The 19260-nt window shown below is 39.8% G+C and overlaps 3 protein-coding genes across 9 annotated transcripts in view; 1 reads left to right on the top strand and 2 right to left on the bottom strand.

The window, feature by feature from the left end:
* Nucleotides 1–8886, bottom strand: part of LOC134815950 (GTP-binding protein 4-like) — a 47030-nt gene extending 38144 nt beyond the window's left edge. The window contains exon 1 of the mRNA XM_063824567.1: nucleotides 8882–8886. The gene's annotated coding sequence lies outside the window, so the exon portion shown is untranslated. The remainder of the gene's footprint in view (nucleotides 1–8881) is intronic.
* Nucleotides 497–18025, top strand: LOC134815948 (protein tyrosine phosphatase domain-containing protein 1-like). Of its 7 annotated transcripts, none has more exons than XR_010160328.1 (15): nucleotides 497–650; nucleotides 5928–6016; nucleotides 6138–6218; nucleotides 6340–6481; nucleotides 6641–6805; nucleotides 14406–14521; nucleotides 14639–14738; nucleotides 14905–15027; nucleotides 15219–15380; nucleotides 15519–15671; nucleotides 15925–16098; nucleotides 16239–16475; nucleotides 16619–16697; nucleotides 16926–17202; nucleotides 17392–17817. XR_010160328.1 is itself a non-coding variant. In XM_063824561.1 (14 exons), the coding sequence occupies exons 1-14, from the start codon at nucleotides 531–533 to the stop codon at nucleotides 17030–17032; spliced, it is 1860 nt and encodes a 619-aa protein (XP_063680631.1). In that variant the 5' UTR covers nucleotides 497–530; the 3' UTR covers nucleotides 17033–18025. The 7 variants fall into 7 exon arrangements, 4 of the variants coding, with proteins under 4 accessions (XP_063680631.1, XP_063680632.1, XP_063680634.1 ...); XR_010160327.1 differs by having other exon boundaries at nucleotides 15207–15380; XR_010160329.1 differs by lacking the exon at nucleotides 15519–15671.
* The window catches only part of LOC134815947 (solute carrier organic anion transporter family member 4A1-like), a 28242-nt gene continuing 26990 nt past the window's right edge, over nucleotides 18009–19260 (bottom strand). Inside the window, exon 11 of the mRNA XM_063824560.1 lies at nucleotides 18009–19018. Coding sequence (XP_063680630.1) covers nucleotides 18734–19018 — 285 coding nt within the window. The 3' untranslated portion in view covers nucleotides 18009–18733. The remainder of the gene's footprint in view (nucleotides 19019–19260) is intronic.

Here is a 19260-nt window from a genome sequence, read left to right as displayed (position 1 = left end):
TTTCCCAGCACTACTACACAACAAAAACCTGTCGGCCCACCGAGGAAACACGGTCGCAGAACAAAGAGCCCAATTGTGCTCTTCTATTCTGTGATCGTGTGTATCTACTATAAACTAGCTAAATGTACTAAGAAAATTTAATGGAATCATTACAGTCGTTTGATAAGTTCACGTGTCAAAGTAATGTTCATGGTGATCATATTTTTGGATCCCCGGTGGGCAAACACTCGTCCGAAAGGTCAAGGCAATTGATTGTGGGTTTAAAATAAATTTTTTTTTACTAAAAAAAAATTTGTTTTACTAATGCCCATATGAGTAATTCTGACTTAACAATTTATATCTGACATTGTATCAACTAGCAGGACTTTTAAAATCAGTAATTTATATAAAAGATGTTTTAGAAACACAAGGAATTAACGGTCACAGTTTCTCGAATAATTGGTTGTCACTTGTAACGGAAAGTTAGTAATCCATCACACTATAAATAATCCAAACTAGGCCTAGGTATGCAGAAGATATGTTAGCATGGTATGCAGGTTGTCTCTCAAACTCCTACAACAACTCACCATAATCCCAAGTCTGTAAATGCCTCTTATTCTCGTCTATCTGAGGCTTTCCGACATGTGACTGCTGGACCTCTCCAATGTCAGGTAAGGGAAACAATTGCCATTCTTTATGCTGATGATGTGGAATCTATCACAATGCCAGATTGTCCCGATGCAGTATCATGTTTACTGTTTAGAGAATCCCTCCAGTTTCAAATAAACAATCTTTCAGTTCCAGAAATTATTTCAAGCTTTAAAACGGAAAATTCGACCAGATCCATATTTGCAGGAGCAAAAATATTTTACAAGTCTTATGTCTTTGATTTGTTAGATAAAAATGTGAATGTTTGTATTTCCATTAACATAGTTTTAATACTTTCAATTACTACAATATAACTGTTTCAGGAGATATGTTCCCTGTTTATGTGTTTTAGGCTAGTGGAGCCTTGTTTGATATCCCTTCCCTTATACCCTTGGTGTTTCATTGCTTTCACTGGTACTTGCCATTTCACATTGGTAGCAAGGAAGTGAACCTGCTGATTTGAGATCTACCGTGATGACAGGTGAAAACTCATTGGAGACACCTGCACCAAGCCCGGGTAACAATAGAACTGGATACAAGGCTCCACCGGCTTACAAGGAAGGTCGCTGCTATGAGGACTGGAGGTTGGACATTGATCTGTGGAGTGAGTTTACGGCTCTTCCCAAGAAGAGGAGGGCAACTGCGTTTCTTTTGGAGCTGAAGGAAGGAAAAGTCAAGAACCATGTTAGATCCTTGGGCAAGGAAGTGCTCATAGCTGAGGATGGCTTGGAGCAGATAATAGCTCGATTAGATAAGATCTACAAGGAAGACTCGTCACATATAGCATATAAAATATACTGTAAGTTCGAACAGTATGAAAGGCGCAATGAAATGAATCTGCAGAGTTATATATCTGAGTTCGAGAAGTTGTACGACGATCTGAAAAAGCACAAGATCGAGCTGCCAGAAGAAGTACTTGCATATAGAGTATTGAACAGTGCCAAGCTGGCACCAGAGAAAGTCGATCTTGCATTGGCAACTGTGAAGAGTATGACCTATGCAGAGATGGCAAAAACGATAGGGAAAATCTTCACACGACTCCCAAACACCGACAGTCAGCAACACGGAAGTGAAACTACTGTGATAAAGAGTGAGCCAGAAGAGTGTAACTTTACCTACAACAACAACTGGAGACGAGGCTCTAGAGGAGGTTCAAGAGGTTCAGGGAGTTACAGTGGTCCGTATAAAAATAACCGAGGAACCAACAGAGGAACTTCATTTCCATATTCAAGAGATGCTAGAACCAGGTTCAATAGCGGCTGTTTTGAGTGTGGAGATAAGGGCCATATTGTTCGTTTTTGTCCAAAGAAAGCAAGAGGTGCTCAGTACTTCGCGGAGGAAGAAATGGAATCAGAGAACTCTGGAAGCGCCTACGTGACTCTGATGGTAGAAGAAACCACCCTCATTCAGGAGAAGCCTGATTCCAGCTCACTAGTGTTCGAGACACTATCGTGTGCAGTCATTGATTCTGGCTGCACAAAGACTGTGGTTGGAAGAAACTGGGTTGAACAGTATGCAGAAACATTGGGAGAAGAAGAAAGACGGATGATGACTCCAACTGAATGTGCAACCCCTTTCAAGTTCGGAGATGGTAAGAAGGTGACCTCAGTTGAAAAGATAAAGATCCCAGGGAGGATAGGGACGCAGAAAATACTCATCGATGCAAATGTTGTGAGTTGTGACTTACCCCTACTATTGAGCAAACCCTCTTTGAAGAAGGCAGGAGCAGTAATTGACTTCACCAAAGACACAATGATGTTCAACGGAGAACAGGTCAAATTGCTTGAGTGTAAGTCAGGACATTACTGTGTACCCCTGTGCAACAGAAGGAGATGTCTCAGCGACTCAAGTGTGCAGTTGGTATTGACAGTTACTGAAGATACTATGGGTGGCACAGATGAAAAAGAAATGAAAAAGAAAGCCTTGAAACTGCATAGGCAGTTTGCTCATGCTCCAGCATACAAGCTGCAGAGTATGTTGAGGAATGCAGGCTTCACTAAGAAAGAGTTTATGAAGGCTCTAGAGATAGTATGCAGTAACTGCGAAGTGTGCCAAAGATATGCTAAGCCAAAACCAAGACCGGTTGTCGGGCTGCCAAGGGGAACTGTTTTCAATGATTGTGTGGCAATGGACTTGAAAACTGTGCAAGGACAGCCAACATTCATCCACATGATAGATTGTGCGACTAGATTTTCGGTTGCTAAGATAATCCCGAACAAAAAGAAGGAAACTGTTGTTGATGCAGTGTGCACAAGCTGGATTGCATTGTTTGGAAGTCCGAGGCGTTTCATGGCAGACAATGGTGGTGAATTCTCCAATGCAGAATATGTGGAGATGTGTGAGCAGTTTAATGTGGAACTACAGCAATCTGCAGCAGAAAGCCCATTCAGTAATGGGATGGTGGAAAGGCACCATAGAATAATAGCCGAGATGATGGTGAAGACAAAAGAAGATGTACGATGCACATGGGAGGTGTCACTAGCTTGGGCTGTCAGTGCAAAGAACTCACTTCAGATGTCAGGAGGATATTCCCCGTACCAGCTTGTCTTGGGAAAGAACCCGCCATTGCCAAATGTGGTAGATAATCATCTTCCTGCCTTGGAGGAGAAAGTTGCCAGTACACATCTGGAAGACAATCTGAGAGCAATGAGGACTGCACGTGAGGAGTTCATAAAAGCAGAGAATAGTGCTAAAATCAAACGTGCCTTGCGGTCACAGGTCCGTACCTGTCAAGACACTGTGCTGGAGATGGGTGAAAAGGTTCTCTATAAGAGAAACAATTCTGACAGATGGAGTGGACCTGGTGTTGTGATAGGACGTGATGGTCAAACTTTTGTTGTCAAACATGGCTTCCAAATAGTGAAAGTGCACCCATGCCATATCTCTAAGAAGACGACCCAAGAGAAGCATCAATTTGTTTCACCCGAAAGTAATGATGGCACAGAAAAAAGGATGGTTGATGAAGATCAGACTCCAAGATACTATTCTGAAGAAGTTTCACTTGAGCAGAGAGCTTCTAGAAAGAAAGAGTTGAGAATTCCTACAACAAGCACGGTAGTAACTGCTGACACCCGCGAGTTGGCAACTCAAGTCATTGTACCTGCGGCAAGTAGACAACAAGAGTCTGTAGAAAAGATAGAGCTCCCCAAAGTGAAGACACATGTTCTCTTTCGAGCAAAATACCCTGAAGACGGAGAAGAAGAAACATGGGAGAAGGTTTATATTCACAGTAGAGCAGGAAAAGCCTCTGGAAAATATGCTAAGTGTCTGAACATTCAGCTCGATGGGGAAAGCACTACCCAATGTGTGGACTGGTCTGAACTTGCTTCTGAGTGGCATGCTGATCCAGAACAAGAGCAAGAACAAGAGCATGAAGTCATGTTCACCAATGGAGAGATGTTTGAGCAAGATATAGTTGATGCAAAGATTGCAGAACTCGAGAAATTCAAGCGCAATGAGGTCTATGATGAAGTGGGAAATGATGGTCAGTCTACAATTGGTGTAAGATGGGTAGTTACCCGAAAAACAACAGGAGAACCAAAAGCAAGGTTGGTTGCTCTGGGCTACCAAGAGAGGGATAAAGGTTTGAGGGCTGACTCACCGACATGTAGTAAGGATACTATTCGTATCGTTACAATGTTGTGCCAAGGACTGAAGTGGCTCATTCAACACATAGATGTACAAGCTGCTTTCTTACAAGGGGAACAGTTAACAAGAACATTGTTTATAAAGCCACCAAAGGAAGCATCAACAGTAATGCTTTGGAAGCTGAAAAAATGCATCTACGGACTGATTGATGGGCCTCGAAAATGGTATATTACTCTGAGACGTACTCTAGAGGATCTGGGAATGACAATCTCTAGTTATGATGAATCGTTTTTCTTTGGACACCAGGGGGAAGAGCTGGCTGGTCTGATAGCCATTCATGTGGATGACCTCATGTTTGGAGGGAATGAGTGGTTCTTAAGCCATGTCATGGGTTCATTGAAGAGCAAGTTTAAGTTGAGCACTGAAGTTGAAGGTTCTTTTGTGTACACTGGTCTAGATATCAAGCAGAGTTTCATGCTCATCAATGTTTCTCAGTTTGGATACATTGAACAAATATCTGAGATCAAAATCGATTCAGCTAGAGTAAAACTAAACGATGTGCCAATAAACGAGGTTGAAAAGAGACAGCTCAGGTCAGCTGCTGGACAACTGCTGTGGGTTGCTACTCAAACGAGGCCTGACATAAGCTATGGAACTTGTATTGCCGCAAACTCGTACTCCTCTGGAACTGTGCGTGATCTGAAGTTGGTAAATAAAACAATACGGTTTATGAAGCGAAACCCGTTATCACTGAAATTCCCGAAAATCCAGTTTAATGGGGCATTTATCATAGTCTTCAGTGATGCCTCATTTGGAAATCTTTCTGATGGATCTTCTCAGGGTGGACACAAAATATTCATGGCTGAAAAGAGTGGAAAATGCTGCCCTCTTACCTGGCAGAGCCGAAAGATACGTAAAGTTTGCAAGAGTACACTCGGTGCAGAGAGTTGGGCTCTAGTTGATGCTCTAGATGCAGCAGAGCTAATATCAACCCAACTCGACCAGATCTTCAGGGGAAAGGGCTTGTTCCCTATCATCGGTCTAACAGACTGTAAGTCACTGTATGATGCGATTAGAACAACCAACTCTCTGGAAGATAAGGGCTTGCGGATTCCAATGGCATGTCTGAGGCAACGATTTAACCGAGATGAGGTCAAATTTGTTTGGGTTCCGACAGGATTGCAACTGGCAGACTGCCTTACTAAGGCAGGGGCTTCATCGGGGCTACTACGTGGGACTATTGAGGATGGGAAACTTCCCAAAGCTGTATCAGCTTTATTGTTCAATGGAATTTAGAACGCTTATTTGTTGGTTACAAAAACAATTGAATTATATGAATTTTATGTGTGATGTATTAGTTCGTATTCGAACGTTTTTTTAAGAGTTTTTAAAGAGTTGAATAAAGGTATATATTTATTATTTTTATCATAATTACAATTTATCAGATGAATTGGTCTCATTCGAGCACGAGCATTTTTATCTATTTAAGTTTTTATTAAAGAGAAAGAAAGGGGAGATTGTGAATGTTTGTATTTCCATTAACATAGTTTTAATACTTTCAATTACTACAATATAACTGTTTCAGGAGATATGTTTCCTGTTTATGTGTCTTAGGCTAGTGGAGCCTTGTTTGATATCCCTTCCCTTATACCCTTGGTGTTTCATTGCTTTCACTGGTACTTGCCATTTCACAAAAAAGACTTTTTCCCTAGGTTTTCTGTGGTGGAAAGTCGTGCAAGTATGAGAGGTCAGATGTGTGGAGTGCCGAGCAGATGGCTATCCCTGGCTTGTTTTCTCACTGGTATGTAGGAATGCATGTTATGAGGGAATGCATGCTATCTTGGAAATACAACACGATTTTCTCTTTTATTCTCAAATAATAATTATATCGATTCTTAGGTATTTAATGCTCTATCTACTAGGGTGACGGATAATATTCTTGCAATGGCAAGACCAAACTACACCGAGATGAAGAAACACAGTATGATAGACTCTTTTAAAAAGTATGTATTGCATCTAGCTGGTCCGATTCTATTTTGGTCCAGGATTGAATTAGTTGGTCTTTAAAATGAGTCACTGTATGCTTGTTTGCTCAGAAACCTAAATGCTAAATTCACTTTTCAGATCAGGCATCACTGCTATTATAAATCTTCAAGAAACAGGTGAACATGCCAGCTGTGGAAATTCGCTTCACAGTTCAGGCTTCAGTTACGATCCCATAGAGTTTATGGATAACGAAATTTACTATTATAACTTCAATATCCAGGTTAGCAAGATTGCAGGTCGATGAATGACTAGTAATATGTAGTTGTGAACTTTACATTTGGCAAATTTCTTTTTGCGACTCTGATTTGATTTGAATCTGTACTCTAGTTAAAACTTGAATAAGTGACATACCATGACACTTCTAATGTACATTTTTCAGGACTACTCAGTACCCCTACAACGATTCCTACTGGATATCTGTAAAGTAGTGACCTTTGCACAGAGTGAAGGTTGTGTGGCTATACATTGCCATGCTGGACTGGGACGAACTGGTGTGGTGATAGCTTGCTTTCTTGTCTATCATCACAAGATGAAACCTAAAGATGTAAGTTTGTATTCTGCTTTGACATTTTCCTACAAATCACCTCTCTTTGTTGTGAGAAGTTGCCTACTCTGTGGATTCCTTGGTAACCGAGTTGTAATTGTTTAGTCTAATACTGTGTAGTCTAAGACCTTCAATTTTGGTGGGTTGACACAAATTAATACAACAACATAAAAACAAAGATAGAGAAAGAAAACATATAAACAATATAATAAATCCTCAAAAATCCTTCTCTAGAGACGTGATCAGTAAATTTAAACACTTTACTCTACACTGACAGTTATAAGGCTAGAAAATCGTTTACTAAAATACCTAAGGCTAAGGCCTGAGATTTCTTCCATTCAACTGCAAGGCATGAAAACTATCAATGTTATTTATATCGGTTGATATATTATCCTCTCCACATCAGTTTGATTTTATACTAGAAATGTAATGCAGCGTTAATTGTTCAATTTCTTAATTTCCTGACTGCTGAACGTTTAAAAAGTGTAGTACCTTCAACCTTGTAAAGGAACATTGTGACAGCTCAGTACCAACCAAAATAGTAACCAAGAAACAAATGTAGTAAATTGGGCCTACGATATACGATTGTGGACTCGAGTAATGCGATCCCGGAAGGCCTCCCCTTTGCAGTGCGAGCTCGGAAGCGGGAGCACTTGCCTTCAGAGGTACGTATCGAGAATGACTCGGACCGAAAATTTTCTAAGTCAAAATCTAATCAAAGATTCATGCTACCCTGATCATTATTAGCCGAAAATATTTTTGCTGCACGACAAAGGGGGGCCCCCGATTATTAGGGGTCAGATCATATGACGTATAATTAGTGATGTGACGTATAATTAGTGATGTGATCCACCAGCTATGATTTACAGAACATGTGAACTCTACCCTATATCTAGCCCAGTTTAACTCCGTACTTTTGATTTATAATTTACTACAATATATCGTGCCCAAACACTGAGGCTACAGAAAACAAATACTCGATCTTGCTAGAGTATGTGGAGTAAAATGAACAGATATCGTGGAGTTGGGTATGGCAATTCCTTCGACTCTTAGCGAACAAGAACAGCTTGACAGAGGTGAAAGTAGCAATTGCTCACATCCCATCCTGGCAAATTCTTCATAAAAGCATTCACTCTGGCCAAGGACATGAGAAATCGTCTGAGAGGGATAGATAGCACGGACACTTCGTAGAAAGTTTGTGCTTGCAGCACCGCCAGGAAGATGCGAGGGCTGAATCCTTGCTCTTCTTCCGACAGTAGATGTATCCATCAGAGTCAAGTAGCTGTTGAGATCCTGTCCGACCGATACTATTGTCTTTCATCTTCCAGTAATATACCTAAGAACACTTGATCGGCTCACTCCCCTTGCATGCCTTTGGCACGTACGTCTCACATCCCTTGATACAAGAACCCCCTTTAGCAAAAGCTCCCGTCCCTTATGTGATCTACGAGTCGAGCAGTCAGATCATGTTTACTTCTTAATATACAGATATTATTTACAGAATTGACATGTGAACTCTACCCTATATCTAGCTAATTTCTGGGTCAATTAAATTCTACTGATGGATCACATCACTAATTATTCGTCACATCACTAATTATACGTCATATGATCTGACCCCTAATAATCGGGGGCCCCCCTTTGTCGGCCTCCCGTCCGGACCTACCCTTTGATATACGATTTTTGGACTCGAGGGTTCCCTCTTGTAATGCGATCCCGGAATGCAGGCCTCCCCTTTGCAGTGCGAGTCATCAAGGATGACTCGGACCGAAAATTTTTTCAACGTTTTTCTGGAAAGGACTTTTGTTCATGTTTCAAGCTGTCATGATCATTATGAGCGGAAAATATTGTGTCCAAATCTTGTGCGAAAAATTCTCATAATGTTTGTCTGTTAATGTCCGCCAATGTCCGCTAATGTCCCATAAACACGTCCGTTTGTCTCATAGAATCCAAAAAGGACAGGACATTGGCGGACATTGGCAGACATGTAACCCCCCCTATAATCAATCATTCAAGCGAATTTGGTTCAAATTATTAAAATCAGTTTCAGTCTTGACTGACAGACATTCATTACACCACAATAAATGCTACAGAAATATCAAGTTATAAGTTCAGTAATCCTCACTTGTTATAATATAATTGTTAATTAACCTGAATTTCTATAAAACACTGGAATAGGCCGTTGAGGTCCTGTCACCCTAACAGAGTTTTTCATCCTAAAGTTAGTAGTAATACCCAACTGTGGTGTAATCTGTAATCTTACTCTTAACACTTTAGTCTTAACGAACCTATTAAAACTAGAGATAGATCTGTAATACACCAAGGGGTTCAATGTGAAGTTTACATAGTTGATAAACATGGAAACCTTGAAGAATTGATCGTAGAAGTTGGCGTTCTCAGGATCACCAGGATCAACAAATATGTAGCATATCAACATAGCAGCAACAGAAATGTAAGATAGTACGAATACCCCGGAGATAAGGATGAGAGTAAGAATGCTCTGTCTCTGTAGTCCCCTCTCCTTGTTCACATACCACAGCAGCCAGACTGTAGTCACAATGATCAGCAGGATGGGGATAATGATGAAGAGGACAGAGTACACAGGAACCCACCACACACTAGCAGAGCGAGAGCTGGAAGAGTCGCATCTGTAGGAACCAGAGTTCATCTTCATCTCCCCCCTCACAGCGTTCATTGCTACAGGAACGGAGAACAGCAGGATTCCCAACCACAGACACAGTGCTATGTACCTGCCGGTCCTGCGTGCGCGCAGTCTAGCGTCCAGCGGGAACAACAGACTAGTCAGCTTACTAATGTTAAGGGAGCAGACAAGTGTAACATCTCCCAACAGAGCCAGCCAAATTACCCAGTATTGGAAGCAGCAGAGTCCTGTTCCAAACACCCACTTCTCCGTAGCCAGGGCCGGTATAGTGGGCAGGATGCCAATAGTGGTGTAGATCAGATCCCACACAGCTAGGTTACAGATCAGTATGACTGAGACCCGGTCTAACCTTATAGCGTTGTACACTAACACTGCTGCTAGTACTGTTATGTTACCGGGGATGGAGATGATGGCGCACGCGCACGTCCACGCTAGAAGAACGTAGCGCTCACCCGTAGCGTGCGGGATGAACGAGTCATCTGTTGAAGAGTTTGTTATCATCTCTACTATTCCTGGAGGACAATCCATTCCTGGAGGAGAATCGTCAGGTTAAAGGGGTTATAAATTTATTGCCTCTGCCGGCCAACAAAATGTGATAGCGAAATAAAATGAATTAACTGATGCTAGGAATCTCAGTAAGAGCCCCTGTGCACGTGACGGTTAAATGGCATAGTCCACGTGCCGGGCATTATCTTGTCTTTTGTGGTAAAAATAGTCCTTTCCTTGCGTTAATATTATCAGGGCGAAGTAATTTGCCCTGGTAGTGGTCGTTAGGATAGTTCCAAAGGATGATTATGATGTTTGTAAACATTTTCATAATGTTTGTCAGTTAATGTCCGCCAATGTCCGTCCGAGTCTGCCAATGTCCGTCAATGTCCGCTAATGTCCAAAAAAATGTCTCATAAAATCCAAAAAGGACAGTACATAGGCAGACATTGGCGGACATGTCAAACCCCCCCCCCCCCCCCCTAAATTTAACACGAAAAGTAATCCAGTACGTGGCTCGACTGCTATTAGTCTGCATGCTTGATTTAAGTTGTTCTCTCTGTGTGTCATCAGCCCTGCCCTGGCTAATGTCAATACCTGCACTGGACCACTAAGATCAGTACTTATAATACTGGACCTCGTACAAAATAAAAACCTATATCTACAGAATGGTGCATAATGGGTCTTGAGAACGATCGTGAGATTAGCACATTAGAAGTTATAAAATATATAAAGATAAAACAGATGTGGCCAGACAACTGTTAACTATTTGAAGGCTCATAATCTAGGTTGTTATTTTGGTGTGTCGTTAGAGAGGCAGTCCTGACCAAGTGGTTAATGCTTAATGCTGGACCACATACAACATATTATAAACATTTACCTTTATCAACATGCAGGTTAAAAAATAAAAATGCAAGAACACAGACCTTTATTCAAGGAAGGTTCATAACAAATAGTAGTAACTACTAGTGACCGTGAGCTTAGAGGTTAGTACAGGGTATAGGACTCTGTGGCGGAAGTCACTGCGGCGGTGTACAGTCCGGCGGAGGACGGTACAGCGGAGGCCGGTACAGCGGTACTTTCCAAAAAGGTTGGACGGTACGGCGGATCACATGACACCCACTTTACTTTGGACAGTACGGCGGCACTAGAAACTAAACCTATAAGATAGACCTAGCACTGCTAATATAATAACAAAATCGATTAGCTTTAAAACACCGCCGCAGTGACTTCCGCCACAGTGACCGGTTCCCGTTCAAAATCAGGGTACCAACGGTACTGTACAGGATGGAGTGCCTACTTTATCTCATACTAGCATAGATAATGTGGGTGAGGTCACGGCGAGTGAACAAATTTTCAATTATCAAAGACAAAGTCACTAAATACCTTACCGAACAAACGACACAAATGCGATCTCTATCGATTTAATGAAATTTGAACCCTTTTTGTGTTTAAATACCCCAGAGTCTATTAGCACAATGCACATGGTATCTGTATGATCCCTTGCCAGAATTACTATTTTTAATAGCGATATATAGTTGACACCAGCAGCAAATGCGGTGGATTTCTTTATATTGGATCAGGATGAAAAGGTACTCTCTTTTGAATACCTTAGTAATGATGATGAACCACAGTCCTTGTTTGAAATTGAGGAAGCTATCAAGAAGTTGAAGAACTATTAAAGTAAGGTTCTCCTGGACTTCTGCCTTGGTTAAAGGATCTTTTTGAAACGGTATGGAAAAGTGAGGATATTCCTAATGATTGGAGAAAAGGAATAATCACCATCATCCCAATATCACATATTGCAACAATAACAGAGGGATAACTCTACGCTCAACTGTATCGAAGTTATTCCAAATTGTGTTGTTAAAAAGACTGAGTGATGGGCTAGAAAAATTACTCAGAGAGAATCACTAATCAATATTTAATAGCAATTTTTATCCCCCTCCCCCCTCCGTAATCAAACGTAATCAAGACCTACCCCACCCCCCCCCCCCCCCTCAATATTTTTTCATGAAATTTTCAGAATCAACGTATTGTCTGATGACCTTAAGTTTTGGAGTGGAATTTTGAGTTAGGCCTTCAAATTTGGCGGCCGAATTCTGAAATTTGGCGGGCATTTTTCAGAATTTGGCCGCCAAAAGAACTAAACTTAGGAACTATACCCCTTCCCCCTTCCGCTGATTAAGAAATATGTGAACGACCCTTAAATAAAAAAACAAAAAATAAATATTAATCGATGCAATTTCGAATTGCACAGAAACTGGCTTACCACACTAAGTATAATTGGCAAAGAAAGCTACGCTTTTTATTGTCAACGATTACAAATCTAAGTCAGGTGTGTTCATTACCAGGTTTGTCAGCTGCAAATAATTTGCTACAAAGACCATAGGCAACAAAATCAAATATATTATGGCACTAATGCCTATTCTGCTGTTAGGAGAGAAATCATTGAACCGATTTAGTGATCGAATTCAAAAGGAAATTTGAGCAGGTGCTTGTTTACTGGGCTACTCTCAGCCTGCCATTCCGCCGAATCTCAGCCTGAGGTCCTCAGGTAAGTGTTTGTAGATTAGCTAAAATCATAGTGATATTTAAATAAAATGACGTTATAAAGTTTGTGAAAAGGTAGCTGGTAGAATACTACTCTAACAATAACAATTAAATACAGGTGGTTCTGCCAACCACCTCCTTTATAGAAACTTAATAGTAAACCCCATGCAGTAGAAATAGAATGGCCTCTAATAAGGATTTCGCAATATCGACCATGACGTTATTACGCTATTACGCTCTGAACAGGTTCCTGACGATTTCGTTTTTCTCGAAACCACGTACAGTAAAACTCCAATTTACTATATTCTTTGCCCGTTTTGTGTGGGGCATGATAGATTTTTGAGCTTTTAAGTTGTCAGAAAACAAAATGTAACAAATAGTAACATCAAACATGTACTTAATTATCAATTATGGTAGAAATCCCCCCTAGGATTTGCATACCTTATCAATTCTGATGCAGAATGACCATACAAAGAATCCTTCAGAAGCTGAGATAAAAATATCCCATATACGTGCCTGATATGAAATATGGGCGTGGCTCCACACAACATGCGGCCCTCGGTGATTTGAGTAACCAATGACCTATTTTACCATATCCAGTAGCAAAAAACTCTATACATCGAAGTGCACACTCAACTCCTCCCTGCTACTGAAGTACCTGTTCCGATCCTAACTGGAGGATTGGTTATACATCGGAGGATGGGTTTACGCATCGGTGGATAAGTCACACCTATCATGCTGGCTTCCAGAAGAATTATTCTACCAATTGTTAATATTATAAAGCTACTAGAAAGCCCGTGGTAACAGGGAGGAACCTAATAGTATTCTTTCGAAGTAAGTTCAAATCGTTTCAAAAAGTATTCATCCCCACCGAAGATACAGCCGATTAAAATGTAGCTCGCACTGAACACAACGTTATTACCACAAAACCGATCAAAATGACGTTAAAACAATCTTTGCACGTGCATGTGTGCATTAAAACACCGTTGCTATGGAACCTTTTGGTTGTTACCTAAATTCCTATTTCTCGTCTAATTTGCACGTCGGCGGTCGTACAGACATACAGACAGAAACAATTCTTTGAATTATAGTAGAGATTAACATGTCACAATACAATTTTCAGATCTCAGTCCCAAAATGTCCAGGTCTCGACCCACAAAATTTTCCTCTGCTTAAAGTTAAAAGTTCGAGCATGCTAGTTTTGTCATTTGCACGTTAATTGGCGGTTATAGGTCACTTGTAAAAACAATTAGCTGTTAGCTAATATGTATTTCTCCTTAAAATATATACGTTTTACGATAGAATGCTTCGTAGAATGACATCGTGAACTATTTGGAATTTCCTCATTTTTTTGTTGCCATGGTTTCCATTCAGTAAACACTGAACATTGTCTCCGCTCTTGTTGTCTGAGCTATCAAGTATATAAGAGTAAAATGGTAAGGAACTGTCACTATCGTGAAGAAACAATATTGTAACGCGCGTAAACTGTTTTATATAAAAACTTGACTTTCAGCATTTTGTGTAGCATTTTGACAACACGATCTGTTGCGCGCAGAATAACTTTCATTTCTAAATATTCCCGTAGACTGCAGCAGAGCTTCAATTTTTCTCGGTTCAGAACTCAGACGATATTTCCCAATCCCCAGAAAGTGACAAGTGCACCAATTTAGTCACCCAATTAGTTTGTTTCCAATAATAAAGTCGCATGACGACAAACTAAAACTGCTGAAGGAAAGATATATCCGTAATCCTATTATTCTGTAGAACGTTAATTTAACTCAACCTGAAGTTACATTTCAAGTGGTCAGAAGAAATTTTGCTCTCTCTTGAGTAATGGAGTATTAATTAGTTATTTATTAGATTACGGGACCAATATTTAACCTCATTTCGACATTTCAGGCAATTCTGCTGGTGAGAAAGAACAGGCCACGGTCCATCCAGACGAGAGGACAACTGAAAGCTGTATTTCGTTTCGCTAACTTTCTTTCTCCACTATGGATACAATTCCCTTCACAGTAAGTTTTTTTAAATGATCATTCTTGATTTAATATTTTTCTTGATCATGGAGGTTTCTAAAATATTTAAACTATAACAGTATAATAAAAAACAATGTCATTTCGGCTTATTATTAGTGCGCCGTTGTTACCAAGCTACAACCTTGAAGAGATTATAGCAAATCAGAAAATAGTTCTTCACGGCACCGAGGGGAAGACACTCAAGTACACCCCAAAGGTAACACTAAAAACAAAATAACAATATACTGACAACTATTGTTCATTCCGGTAATGATAACCATGACATACATATATTTACGTCTATGCATTTTACTGCAGAATTTCGATATCATCTTTAAAATTTGTACAAAAACTTCCAAAGATTAAGACATTTGTGTCTGCAGGTTGTTTACATGGTATGTTGCTGGGTGATGGAGAAAGTAGGACAGCCCACCAGTGTTCTCCACAAGAGGATCAGAGCTAATAACGAAGTTTCAAGACCAGTCACGTGTCCTTCAAGTTACCAGGTTATCTTCTTTTGGGTTTTTTTGATCTGATTATATGCACGTGGAAATCCATCGTACTGGCCGAGTTTTTGGATTAAAATAGGCAACAAAAAAACACGGATTAGACTTCTAGGGTGAGTCAATTAAGTTTTAAACTGAGAATGTCCGATCAACTAGACTATAACTGTACGTTATTTTAGTTTTGTTTGCAGCAGTATGATCTAGATGAAGATGACCTAGACTCGCTGAACGGAGCCGAGTGTACAGAGAAAGAAGTGGAGGAACTTGAGAGACTGATGTCAACTACAGGGGTCTTCAGGAGATCCAGGAGTGTGGAGAACGTACCCGACCTCCCTTCTCCTTCTCATCCCTACGTTAGTTACTACAATTTGTTAATTGTGTTATATTCATGTGACTTGTGTTCTAACATATATGGGGGAATACATTTTGTAATACTATGACTGTGATGTTGCCAGTGTATTGTCAGTGAAGCAACAATTATCCAACCTCAGGATATCAGGATCAACAAGATATCACATCGTCTGAACCTGAGTCCCAGGTCTTCCCGGACACAGACCCACATCAACCAGGACCAGGCCAATTCTTCTGACACTGTTGTGTCGTCTGACTCTGTGGAGGCACCGGAGAATGACCTACTTCAGGAGGTCTGTCAGATGTAACCTGACATATTCATATCAACTATCACTTGAGATTTGCATCATTAGTACCATGGATGAAGTCAATGAATCCAGTATTTTTATTAGTGATGGTTATATCTCGGACGATCTTTTTAGCTCTTAGTACCTTTAGTATAGATAATGTTAGCACATCTTTCTGTGTCTTTTAACTGTTTGTAAGGCATTATATCATGATATCAATGATCATGACATTTGCATTTGATAATGGATATATTTTAAGGGAGACTCGGCCAGCATCCTAGATCTACACAACATCTCAGAAGATGCTGACACTGCAATCAAGCAGTTTCTAGCGGGGGTATCTGGTAAAGAGTTACAGGATGGAGAAGGCAGTGGTGCGAAGTACGATATAGATCTGGTCATATCTCAGATAAACGTGGGCGTCTGGGAGTCAGTAAGTACTCTTTTATTTAGAGTCTAAGTTTTGTTCAGTGATTTTATATGATGGTTTCAAAATGTTGGTGAAATTGAGTACACAAGTTAAAATATTGAGTCAAACTATTTAGTACATGAAGGTTAAAAACATTCTTTCAGACGAGTGACTTGGCACCGTTCCAGCTAGGGAGCCTTCTGAAAGCCTGGTTTAACTCTCTCTCCAAACCGGTCCTCAGCGTGTTCGAGATGGAGGCTCTGTTGAGAAAGTGCGATATCAGAGTCAGAAACGAGGGTGAAACAACTCCAAAGTACTTGGAGAGGCTTGCAAACGCTTTTGATACGCTGTCTCCGCCCTTGGTTGCTACCGTTCATTGTCTGGCAACTGCTTTCGCAGTGGTGAGATATTTTTTGCTTAGATTTGTATCTGATTCCCTTGACGGATAGAAGCTTATGCAAATTTTAAAATCCTCATGTTTTATGATCATTTTGTCAACTATGTACTACTACTACTTTTTATAAGTTTAACATTTTCTTTTCAGCTTCTTTATGGACCATTTCATCTTAAAAGTGGCGAGGTTTTCTCAATTTTACAGCATCTCCTCACTCAAAAAGACACTAGTAAGTATTGTTCGATCAATGCCTCCTGTAAAAATATGCTTAAGATAGATTTTGATGGTAAGGTTCACTGAACAAATTATGTGTTACGAACAAAACTGACCCTACATTGTCCAAATTAAGGCTGATCATATCTGGGCAATAACCTTGCTATAAAGAAGTTATAGTTGCATTATAGTTGCTAGGTTTGTAATATCCAAGCATTAACTGGACACAATTTATTTTCCGCAGAGGGGAGTCAAGATACGGTAGAGTTAAAACGGTTAAGTCCTATACTGACAGCGTTACTGCATTCGAAACGCAACGAAATATTGCGAGTTATGAAGCCCAGTAAATAAAGGAACATTGTTGTGGTTATAAGATGGCTCAAATATATTTGTTACCATTTTATCTTAATCATATTCTTAGCCGAGATCAGCATCACACATTTTAACCTCATAACTACTTTTTCATCTACAGATCTACAGTTCTTTAAAGATCATTGCGAGAGATTTTACCTTTATTTGGGGTCGTTCACATGATCAATTTGTTGGCAGTTTTACACATCCTCCCGATCCCCCATTCCTGGCAGCAATATTACGACATCTTATTCGGCCCCAAGATCCAAACCTAAAGATCCGGCATCAGCCGTTTTCATTTGAAAACCTCTCCCCCTCGGCTGATTACGTAATATGTGAACGACCCTTTTTTAACTTAGTTAATCACTAAACCTTTGCATGATATACATAGGATAGGAAATTATTTATTCTGAGATAACGAAACTATTTCTTATTAGCTCTTGACTGAGGCCTTGCTAGCGCACTGTCAAGTTTTATCATTCATATTTTGTTCATTTTATCATCCACAAGATGGACCAAAATATGCTGAACATTTAAATTAACTCTACACATGGGAAACTGAGCAGTATGAGTATTGGGTCAGCTTCCTTTCGTGTTGGGAGCAACTGGAATAATTGGATGTTCAGTTTATTTTGGCCCATCCTGTATATTTCTTATCGATTGAGGGTCAGTAGTTTTAATCTTTGCGTTCCGACACGCACAGTTCCGATATTTTAATTTAAAGTCATGTATTTAAGTCTTTATACGAGTTGTAAATATTTTATGTAGTTGCTAACAATATACAAATGCATGCGTTATTTTTTGTAAAGTGTCAGTCCTGTTGTGACCAGTATTTTGGATAGTGGCGTCGGAAGGAAATTAAATGTTGGATTTCGCGGCTCAGTTTGCCACACATTGCGTGTATCTTTTTCCGGCAAGCACTGCAGCGAGTCTTTAAGATTTAAAAATATATGGTCATACTGGAACAAGAAAACGATTTTATTATTTCATGTGAAACTAAGTAATCTAATTTCAATATTAAAACACAGAAATTTAAAAATCTTACACTATCAAAATTTTGTAGCTGATCATAACGACTAAATGGTTAAAAATTCTTAAACATTGATATATAATTGCCGGACAGTCTTCCATCGATCGAATAGTTTACAATATACAACCTCTATCTAGTTCTATTTTAAACTTGAAATATTACAACTCTATTAAATAATCGTCAGTAATTTCCCCCAGCTTGCGATCACTGATTCATATTACAACTACAAACACTATAAATCATTTTTACTTAACTTTTACTTAACTAGATTACATCTAAACTTATTCAACTGTACACTCTGTAAAGCATCGCCTACCTGGAAGTCACTTATTGTAAAACAGAACGTTGTTAACCCCAAACACGTGGTTTCTATTTGGATGTGTTACTTATTATATACATCATACGGGTAAACAAACGGCGAAAATTATCTAATATAATGGTTAACACAAAAATATTTAATGCAACATGACAGGAATTTTAGGATGAAATTGCAATGAAATGAAAGAGTTAATGCTACGGAAGATGTATAATACTGGGTAAAGTTTTATCACTTTTAATTTAAGAGGTACAACGTAGTCCCAGTGATTAAGGCTCATTATTACTGACTGGGAATTATGGAAAGAACTAAAGAATTACACATCTCCCGAACAGGATAACACAAACTCCCTTCTCTACAAAGATATATTTGAAAGTTCAACTTTACTAAGGTCTTCTTTTAACTCAAGATCGTCTGATTCGTTATCAGCGGTTACAGCATTGGTTACAACTCCACATTTAACATCGTCCGAATAGGGTATCGAGGAGTTTTGTGCCTCTCTGTGGGCCCATAGCCTCCAGCCGATGAAGTAGAGAATGGTGCCGACTATTTTGGCGATCATTGCCATGGTAACGGCTCCCGTCATCAGTTCGGAGTTGTTGTATTCTTGACAAGCGCCCTTCTCACCGCACTCGTTTTCCTGGAAAGTATCGGAATTAGAAAAATTGCTGGTACTTGGTTGCAGTAGTACATGAAAAAGTGTGTTACTGGATCCACCATTATCTTGGACTCAAAGTTTTTCAGAACATTGTAGAGTTGTATTTACCTCCTTAATACCTATACCATACTGGTATGATTAGCTCAAAATGTTCCTTAGACATAATAAATATAAGAAAACTGTAATAAACACAAAATCCCATAAAAAGGGCGAGGAAGTGGATG

Source organism: Bolinopsis microptera, chromosome 5, assembly GCF_026151205.1.
Source record: "Bolinopsis microptera isolate Bmic1 chromosome 5, MBARI_Bmic_1.0, whole genome shotgun sequence".
In the NCBI taxonomy this organism is placed as follows: domain Eukaryota; kingdom Metazoa; phylum Ctenophora; class Tentaculata; order Lobata; family Bolinopsidae; genus Bolinopsis; species Bolinopsis microptera.
This window is presented reverse-complemented; position numbering and strand designations above follow the sequence as displayed.